Consider the following 9,994-nt stretch of genomic DNA (forward strand, 5'->3'; position numbering starts at 1 on the left):
GAAAAAAATTTGAAAAAAAATATACAAATCAGTTTGCTAAGACGGTAAATTAATCAACAACATAAAATGTAATTTTTCCCTTCCTAAAATCGTTAACTAAAATTTAAAACTCTAAAGAAATCGGATGAATAATGAGAAACTACATGCATAAAATAAAATTTAAACATTAGCTATGATATATATAATTGTTTATGATTTAATATGTGCCTCTAAAATTAAAAACTCAGCTTAAAAAACGAATGTGGAGATATATTTTCAGGTATCATGTCAGCATTCTAAAGAAAAATTATGGAAAAAAAAAAAATCAAAGTTGACACACCCAACTAAATTTTTAAAACTCAGTGGACTTTACAAAATTGAAGAAGTTAGTGAAACAAAAAAGTTATAAACATAGCGTAGTCGTTGTTACAAACATATAATCTACGATAACAAATTTCACAATCATACAAAAATTTGAAAACGAAGAACGGGGAATGGGGGCGGAAGTCTTAGATTATCTAACGTAGAAATATGATAAGCCCTATGCTATACAGGAAGATCTTCTTCCGGTGAAAATTGGAACGTAACAATGCCCTTATGATAGATCCGATTGCCTCAACCGCATGACCACGAACGAATTTGGTTGTTTGGTTTGTACAAGAACAATGCCTTTATGCTAGGATCGAACCGGGAGAGACCCGTCCCGCGATCCAACGGCTATGCACACTCAGGGAGTTAATTTCCTACGTTGCAAAGTCTTATCCCAATAGAACGAGTCTTTCTTTTCAAATGACAATGGTCCTAGATTGCTCGGATATTTTAATCATTACAACATATTTAATAGCTAACACAAAACTAAAACAATGCGCAAAATTTTGGCATTATCAGTGTGTGTATCGAAAAAGTATGATTTCAATGGGGAAAATCGCATCATGGAAGACCCTTTAGAGAATCCCATGTACAGGTTATAATACAAACTCATTATGTTGTAAATGTTTTATTTTCAATCATCAACTGCTATAGGAAACTAGAAAGCTGAAAAACGAACCCACATAAAACCTTTTGATCCTAATCTATGGCGGGATCTTTATATCTCTTGTAAACATTGTCAATATCTGTGACAACTTCAGGAGGTAAAGGCCGCTCGGTTGTCAAAAATGCATCGATGTCCTCTTTCAATTGCTCTAAAGAAGTTGCCCCGATGATTGAACTGGTGATAAATGGACGGTCTCGTGTGAATCCAAGAGCTAACTCAACAGGAGTTAATCCGTGTTTCTTGGCAATATTTATGTACTGTTCTGTTGCTTCCTGGAATTCAGAGTACAAGGCATGTATGTATCAGCATTTGATAGATGTGAATTACTCATATGTTATCACAATTGAACAGTGATATGTAATATTCTAAACCATGGAATATTTTTTCGTCTCAAGTACGACAAGCATTGCCTAAATTTCAGTTAAGTAGAGAATGGAACCAACAAAGTTACCAGTTAAGGTCGCAGTTGGCTGGTTCATTGGGGCTTTTAATTGAGCTGTTGTATCGAATTTTAAGTCTTTTGTTGACTGGTTTATTTTCATGATTACATTTATACTGATTGAGAAACAGAATAGAAATGTCATAGAAGCATGTTTAACATTGAAACAACCAGCTTGTTTCTTTAGATACACATATATGCATTCTTCTGAGATATCAAATTCGGTCTATGGTAATCAGGAGCGACAGCTGCAATATTCATGTATAAAAGCAAGCATAAGATAATTTCAGGTTTTTGTAGATGCATACCTTGCAAAGGGATTTTTGGTATCTCTCCATGTAGCCAGGGAAGAGGTTAAACCGTCCCTTCTTTGACGCTTCAGAATTATTGTCCAGATACTTCCCGGATAATGCTCCACCAGCAAGGGGAGAATAAGCAAGTAAACCAATGTTGTAATTTTCAGGTTGACATACTTCAACAAGATCAACTGCAACGTATAAATTAAAAAATGTAAGATTAACAATGCATTACTAATCTGTTCAAAATATTACTACTGATGGATATGTGTGTGCGAGTGCATTCAGTCAAATATATAAACTAAAATATCAAAATTGTTGTTAAATTTGTATTTATACAACCTTTAAATATATATTAGTTTCTCTTCCATTGTCTTCCTAATTGTAATAGTTGTGAAGCTGATAAATAAATAAAATTAATATATTTAAAGTTATAGTAATGAGAATACTTGATTATGGTGTTTGAAATTAAATAATGAATAAAAGTCAGTAATGAAAGTGAAATGTATTTAACATTATGTGACTTTTCGTGTGTTTTGGAAAAAAAAAGTAGCAAGAATACGAATGGATATGTGTCAAATTGCATTTACACTAAAATAAGTACGAATGGATGGCAAGTGCCAAATTGAATTTACACTAAAATAACGCATATATGATAAAAATCAAAATTAATATTAAAATTCTTTATTTATCTTGTTTTCTGCTTGTATGAGTAACTTACTTTCAAACTTGCACCGGGCCAACATACTGTAACCGTTCTGAATACTGACAATTTTCGGCAGTCCTTCAATTTGAGCAGCATGAACAAACTCCATTACTCCATATGAAGTTTCATTTGAAACACCAATGTACCTTACCTGAATATATTAAGAGCTTTACTGTCAAACACATATAACAAAAAATACAAGTCAGGATGATCAGTTAATTCTTTCCAATAATGCTGTTTTCATTTTCCAATTTCTAACTGTCCCCCAGACAAGAAAGCCAGCAAACCGTAGATTGAAGAACGATCTATCTCTATATATACAAAACGGGAGTTCTATGCTTATTTGAGACCATCATGGCCAGAAAGGAATCCTAAATTTTTTACAATTTTAAATGCAGCATAGAAAACTAAACTGATGGTGGACATGAGTCGCATGATTCAGCATAAGAATGAGAGAGTATCTATTTAACTCATATTACTTGGGTGTTTATCTAAAACTTCGTTTTTCGACACAAGCACCCAAACAACAGAATGGTGGCAGTGAATCTGTCACCTGTGCTTGAACTTTGTAAAGACCAACTTGGTGCTAAATCAATTTTTATTGCATCAACTAAAAATCACTGAAATTCATATTTTATCAAGTCAGCTAAAACCAAGTAAAAATAACATAACAATTATCAAATGTACCTTTCCTTGATCAATGACTTCTTGAAATCCCCTTAGCTGCTCAATGAATGACACACTAGACCTCCATTTTGAAGGATCATAGAAGTATTCCCCAAATAAAGGGACATATCGATCAGGCCTGAAATATATTACAACAATACTGATGAGAGGAAACATAGAGTGTGTGTGAGCATGTGTCGTGGATGTCGGTGGGATACGCCTGAGTGCGCAAATGCTCATGTGCGTGTGTGTGTGAAAGAGAGAGAGCAGGAAAATCCAAGACTGCAAACACACGTAAAGTCTGCGATTTCTCACCAAGCACAGTTACACATGGTCAGCTGGCAGAACTTTGAAAAAATTAAAAGGTATATGCAAAGAGCATGAGATTTCAGCTGTATTTCAGAATCCCTCCACCGCAACAAAAGGTTCAAATATAGAAGTATGGGCGTTGATGATTAACAACTAGTTGCATAAAACACCCTCTGAAGTGAACGGAAGGATGGAATACATAAATTGGCCAAGGAGAACCTTTTGCTTAAAACATTACGCAAAGTAACTGTGTCCAACTAGTACCACAAGTTGAACATGATCCGAAACTGTTCCTTGCCCAAATCTTACCAATGAATCTGTAGTAAGTCAATATAATCTGTATTAAGCCGTTTAAGGCTTTTCTCCACACTTTCCCTGATATTAGCAGCATCAACTCGTATAACCTTTGAGTTGTCACGTAAATAAGCTGATCTCTCTGAGTAACCAGAAACTTTTGTGGCCAAAATAATCTGTTTGGAGATATTAAATATAAGGATTAGGACACAATCATTGATATCTCGTTTTTTTTTTTTGAAATGAAATTATTTCCATTAAATAAGGTAAAAAAAAAGATAGTTCGTCAACAACTACGCTGGGCATCCCCAGGAAAAAAGTTACCATGAGTTCGAAACCCTGTCTACGCTACTACAAATCATCAATAACTGAAATCGCAGTGGGAATACAACGAAATCATAAAATTTTAATATTCTTAACTATAGCTTCAGCATCCGGCTTCTGACTCTCAAACACAGCACCATTCCTTGCATTCCAAAGAGTGTAAACTGTAGCAGCAAGAAAAGACTTTTTTTTCTTTCTCCCATAATGAGCAACACTACTCATCTTATTAAGGACTGAATTACCTCGGTAGACTCCTCTAAAAACTTTAAGCACAGCTGTTGAAGATCCCATGGACTTCCTCATTCCCCACTTCCGAATTCCATCCCAGATACGAGTCGAGACACTGGACCTGAAGAATAGATGATCAAAAGATTCAGCATTCACAGTACAAAGTGCACAAGATGTATCAGTGATATGTCCAAGTCAATCCCGAGTAAGGAACTTTTTATGAGCAACTAACCAAAGGGCAATTCGATGTTTTCGGAGGATGAAAGATTTCGCCAAGAGAGGCTTCCAAGGCCATCTTCCCACTGAATTAGCAAAGAACTGATATGCATGACGAAGCCCAGTTCTGCCATTAAACCAACCATCTAAGCATGTGGCCGCTGCATGCACTGACCACAAAGCACGCACCAGCTTGTTCCTTGTACACAAAATCTGCTTAACCAACGGTGAGTCTTCCCCTCTCCATGTCCACTGCCAAACGTTACCAAAACTGATGTACATGTGATTCACCCATCTAATCCACATGCTGTCTTTCTTCATATGAATTTTCCATAACGTTTTGCAGATCAATGCCTCATTCCATGATTTAAGATTTTTCAGCCCCAATCCACCATCCTCAATTGGACGACAAAGTTGTGTCCAAGCAATTGGAGGATGCTTGCTTGGCCACACAAACTTCCAGCACATAGCAACGTCGTGCCTTTTGGGAGGATTTGAAATACTTTGGTGATAACTGCCAAGTTCCGTGGATGTTGCTTGGAGATTTTAATAGTGTATTGTCTTCGGATGAGAAAAAAAGGGGCTTACCGGTAAAGAATTATGAGATTAATGGTTTTGTGGACTGTGCTAACTCACTTGACTTGCAAGACCTTCAGTTCTTAGGTTGCTTTTACACGTGGTTCAGTCCTACTGTGAGCGGTAAATTGGATAGGGTACTGGTTAAATCTGTTTGGATGCAGTCTAATCTTGATGGCATAGCAGACTTCTTGGCACTGGGATGCGTCTCGGATCACACCTTGACAATGGTAGCACTTCTGGATCAGCATAGTATAACTAGGAAGCCATTCAAATTCTTCAACATGTGGACGCTCAGTGCTGGTTTTGGGGATAATGTGGAGAGAAATCAGTACTTCAATGGTCATGGTACTTGGCAATACAGACCTAAACAATTGTTTAAAAGGTTGAAACGCCCACTGTTGGCCCAGAACTTGGTGAAATTCAGCAACATCTCAGCACGTGCTAGGGAAGCAAAAGAAAGACTTGAAAGATTACATGTCTCGATGCTTGCGAGTGGTGTTATGGCTGATGAGTACAAAGAGATTAGAATAGACACCAAAATGTTAATGGAAGCGGAAAGATCGTTCATTGCTCAAAAGACAAAATATGATTATATCAAACAAGGGGACAGATGCACCAAATTCTTTCACGATCTTATCAAGAGAAACAACAAGAAACGATCAGTAAGGCAATACGAAAGCAGGATGGTACTACTACTACAAGTACAGCTGAAGTTGCTGAACAATTTCTTGACTTTTACAAAAGTTTGTTGGGTACTAAGGTGGATAGAACAAGTGTGCACCGAGACACCATAGAACAAGGACCGTGTGTACATCATATTCATTGGCCGCAACTCACTGCTCCTGCCACCATGGATGAAGTTAAACGTGCATTATTTGACATTGATAATGACAAAGCTCCTGGCCCGGATGGTTATGGCTCGTTGTTTTTCAAGAAGGCTTGGAATACGATTGGTAGAGATGTTTTTGAAGCGGTACAAGAGTTTTTTGTCAGTGGCAGACTTTTGAGACAGTGGAACCATTCCATTATAGTGATGGTCCCGAAATTTGCGGGTGCTTCTTTTGTCCATGACTATCGACCGATTTCTTGATGTACAATGTTTTACAAAATCATTTCCAAGGTCCTAGTTGAGAGGTTGAGGAAGGTCATTGTTGGTATAGTTGATGAGGCGCAGTCAGCGTTTATAGAAGGTCGATCCATTGTTGATAATATTCACCTTGCTCAAGAACTGTTGAGGAAATACTTTCATAAGCGAGGCACCCATCGGTGCATGTTGAACGTTGACATTCGAAAAGCATGTGATACAGTGGATTGGAACTTCTTACATGAGGTACTCACTTGCCTTAACTTTCCAAAAAAAATTGTTGATTGGATTTTAGAATGTGTCTCTACAGCGTCGTACTCCATTACGCTGAATGGCCAATTCCATGGGCACTTTGATGGTAAAAGAGGACTACGACAAGGTGACCACCTTTCTCCCTTCTTATTTACTCTTTGTGTGGAGGTATTTTCTAGGTCACTCAAGCGCATGTCAAGAGCAAGCTCGTTTGGTTTCCATCCGAAATGTAAGAACCTTCATGTAACACACTTAGCGTATGCAGATGATTTACTCTTGCTTTCTCGGGGTGATGTACAAAGTGTTTCCATGGTTATGAACTGCTTGAATGAGTTTGGAGATATGGCAGGGTTGCGAGTTAACCTACTGAAATCGAACATTTACATGGCTAGCATTGAACCATATGTCCAACAGAGTATTTTGCAAATAACTGGATTCTGCCAGGGTGAGCTCCCTTTTCGTTGCCTTGGGATACCATTACCTTCGAAGAAGCTGCGGTCATCGGATTATAGCCTACTTGTAAATGTTGTGGGTAACAAAATAAAGCCATGGCCACGTCATTCTTTGTCGTACGCAGGGAAACTTGAACTCATTAAATAAGTGATTCAGGGAGTGGAATATTTTTGGCTATCTATTCTAAGTGCCGAGAAAATTTGAGTCATACCAGCACTCAGTGACACAAAGTTTCTTCAAAGGTGTTGAGCAACGTGGCATTTTATAAAACAGAAAAAATTACGTTAACAAGCAGTCCAGCTTAATGTTGTATTCAGAATTTTTTTAAAGTATAGGTGCTAGACTACTATAGCGTACCTTATCCCGGGGCTGAGACTTTAGCCAGTTACCAATATAAATATCTGTCCGTCCTTGAGTCTCCTTTTTCACTGGAACTGGATACTGTAAGATATGGAAGAGTGTGCAAAAAGTAACTTAACCAATAGCGAAACAACAAAAAAAGAAATGGAAAGGAGAAAGAAAATCCATCTAGTTTCCTATGAATAAATTTCAGGATTTCAATTTTTTTCCTAACTCCATGGCGCAGATTATTCCAATTTACTAAAGTTGAGAAATCATAGTTCATTCATAAAAAAAATCAATATTAAATTTGTACCCCTATTATCAAGAGAATGCAATTACAAAGTAACAACGAATACGAGTGACCAAAAACCCATGTCAAATAAGAAAAAATAATGTATGATATTCAAACAATAAAACATTTCAGTACCATAAAGTACAATGAGTAAGGCTTCCAACAATGCCATTAGTTGATATTTTTGCAAAATTCAGCACGAAAAGATCCTCGACAACGAAGACCAAATTTCTTGCAGTTTTTATGGGTTTAAGATATATTAATTCCATAATTGTCACGCTCGCTATTGCGTGTAGCGAGGCAAAGCGAAGCCCCTTGGCTAGAGGATGCTACGCGCACTATACTTTGAGATAGTGAGCGCTATCGTCGCTATCAATGATCAACGCAATATCATTTGAGGCGATAGCGTCACTATAGGAAAGAAACTGAATTTTGGTTTTTTTTGGCATGGGCTTAGGTTTTTTATATTTTTTGTAAATTGAATATTTCTTCTTCATCAAAGTTGAATTCATCATTTTCATCTACAAGATTAAGTGTAGTAGGTGTTCCTATTGGTTTTTTCCTTCTAGACTTAGAAGTGGCCGCCTTCGAGCTTCCTGTAGGTGCAGATATGGTCGCCTTCGATGTATACATTAGAGTCAACAGAGATGCAGGTTGGGAAAAAATTAGAAAAATGTAAACAAAACAGAGAAACGACCTGAAGAAGAGAATGATGTCGAGAGCTATGCAATTTCAAATGAAGAAGATGATATCAATCTTGATGAAAAAGACGAAGATGAATTTTAGATTATGTTTTTCTAGTTTTACAATTGAGGTTTTATATGCTCTGGACTAGTATATTTACGAAGATGAATTTTAGATTATGTTTTTCTAGTTTTACAATTGAGGTTTTATATGCTCTGGACTAGTATATTTATTATTATTATTTAAGCATGAACAATTGAATTGATGTTAGCATATGCTATATATTATAAATTTATATACTTGTGGCGCTTTACTTTCGAATAGTCATCGCTGCGCTATTGTCATGGGCAACCTTGGCGCTACGGGGAGCTACGAGCGATTGACAACTATGATTAATTCTAGACCAAGATTATCGACATTCCCCGGACCTTATTAAGCTCTGATCTCTTAATGAATGAGTCGCTAAAATATCCCATGAATGTAGATGATGAGGCCAAATCAAGCTGCCAAGGTGAACTAATATTACTAGATTGGGTGTGGCTAAGCATATCTTTTAAATGTTTTACCAAAATATTTAATCGAATTCTACGAAATATTTTTGAGTGTCTTCCACTTGGTTTGAAAACCAAACTCGATTTAATTCATCGAGGATCAATATTTCAAAAATCGAGTTATTGTAGCTCAATGATATCTCTCAATCGATCATATCATCATTTGTCATAGAAATTCACATTTTTATTCCACTTGTACATGGTGGCGATTCCTTCGGAACTGTAAAAAGAATAAGTATAAAAGGCAGAGCCCTTTGAATACTTTGTCCTGGAAGCATAAAGGCAGAACAAATGTATATGTCCTTCAAATTCTGAATTCTAATTATATAAAGTTCTTATACAAGGGCTCATATCCATGTTAACAATTTCATATTGCAGTGCTATATCATCAATAGAGAATAGTTAGTCTAATTTCAATTGAAATTTACCATTTCAGCAGTATCTATCGCATTAATACCCCGCTGAAACGCGTAGCTAAGTTGCTCGTGAGCCTCTTTCTCTGTATTCTGCTGCCCAAATGTCATCTGCAAAATTTAGGAGAAAAGGGAAAAAAACAGACCAGTTAAGACTCAAACCAATCTATAAATCTATACTATGTCATAGTCAGTGAAGCACAACCAAAACTTCCCCAAATCCTAAACTTCACAGCAAAAGTAACAGAAAATCATCTAAATTTCATTAATCGATCAACCCACATTAGGACCTGAAACTCGATTAAATTAATCACTGAAGAATTTTAATTAAGAGAACTAACTGTTCCAATAGTTATCTCGCTAATAACAAGATCGGAATCGCCAAGTTTCCTGTACTGCAAAGCGTTTTCTTGTCGTTTTGCGCAGACAATTTCTATCCTGGTATTCTTCCTCTTCTCCTTCCACTGCCGATGAAATGAAATATTCCGGCCGCCAATGGCTGAAGGCGAAGAGTGGCGCGTGAAATCACAGCGCCAGAGAACGCAATTGGCGTCTCTTCCGCCGGGGTGAGTCGCGGCAACTACAGAGGAATCCATGGAATTGGAAGGTATGGTGATAAGACTTGCTGGACCAAGGGCGACTCACCGCGTTGCATTAAATAAAGGAAAAAGTTTATTATAATAATTTTCAAATTAACTAATTAACAAATAATTTTTATTTTTATTAAAAAATTTATGTGATTAGGAATTTTTAAGGATGATTTTTTTATAAAACAAGTTTTTAGGTACAATTATTATGTCAATTTTACTTAGATGTCTTAAAAATTGATAAACCAATATTGAGAATTTTTA

General features: G+C 36.6%; 2 protein-coding genes across 4 annotated transcripts; both read right to left on the bottom strand.

The window, feature by feature from the left end:
• Window positions 1-835: 835 nt before the first annotated feature.
• On the bottom strand, window positions 836-9,784 carry LOC142547686 (uncharacterized). The gene is made up of 8 exons (XM_075656076.1): window positions 9,485-9,784; window positions 9,159-9,254; window positions 7,219-7,302; window positions 3,741-3,901; window positions 3,144-3,261; window positions 2,472-2,607; window positions 1,763-1,941; window positions 836-1,287 (listed from the first exon to the last, which is right to left on the bottom strand). The coding sequence occupies exons 1-8, from the start codon at window positions 9,737-9,739 to the stop codon at window positions 1,048-1,050; spliced, it is 1,269 nt and encodes a 422-aa protein (XP_075512191.1). The 5' UTR covers window positions 9,740-9,784; the 3' UTR covers window positions 836-1,047.
• On the bottom strand, window positions 3,908-7,212 carry LOC142547687 (uncharacterized). 3 transcript variants are annotated; one of them, XM_075656079.1, is made up of 3 exons: window positions 4,510-7,212; window positions 4,292-4,398; window positions 3,908-4,191 (listed from the first exon to the last, which is right to left on the bottom strand). In XM_075656079.1, exons 1-3 carry the CDS (start codon window positions 4,959-4,961, stop codon window positions 4,145-4,147), a joined length of 606 nt encoding a protein of 201 aa, XP_075512194.1. In that variant the 5' UTR covers window positions 4,962-7,212; the 3' UTR covers window positions 3,908-4,144. The 3 variants fall into 3 exon arrangements, with proteins under 3 accessions (XP_075512194.1, XP_075512193.1, XP_075512192.1); XM_075656078.1 differs by having other exon boundaries at window positions 3,908-4,213; XM_075656077.1 differs by having other exon boundaries at window positions 3,908-4,398.
• Window positions 9,785-9,994: the final 210 nt, after the last annotated feature.

The sequence above is a fragment of the Primulina tabacum genome, chromosome 5 (assembly GCF_025594145.1).
Source record: "Primulina tabacum isolate GXHZ01 chromosome 5, ASM2559414v2, whole genome shotgun sequence".
NCBI lineage: Eukaryota > Viridiplantae > Streptophyta > Magnoliopsida > Lamiales > Gesneriaceae > Primulina > Primulina tabacum.

Excerpts from the sequence above, each read along its gene's own strand:
- LOC142547687 (XM_075656077.1), bottom strand. The coding sequence starts at position 4,961 with ATGTGCTGGAAGTTTGTGTGGCCAAGCAAGCATCCTCCAATTGCTTGG. Across the intron at positions 4,399-4,509 it reads AAACATCGAATTGCCCTTTG|GTCCAGTGTCTCGACTCGTA; the intron begins GTTAGTTGCTCA and ends TCTATTCTTCAG.
- LOC142547686 (XM_075656076.1), bottom strand. The coding sequence starts at position 9,739 with ATGGATTCCTCTGTAGTTGCCGCGACTCACCCCGGCGGAAGAGACGCC. Across the intron at positions 9,255-9,484 it reads GCGAGATAACTATTGGAACA|ATGACATTTGGGCAGCAGAA; the intron begins GTTAGTTCTCTT and ends TAAATTTTGCAG. Across the intron at positions 1,288-1,762 it reads ACCAAAAATCCCTTTGCAAG|GAAGCAACAGAACAGTACAT; the intron begins GTATGCATCTAC and ends TCTGAATTCCAG.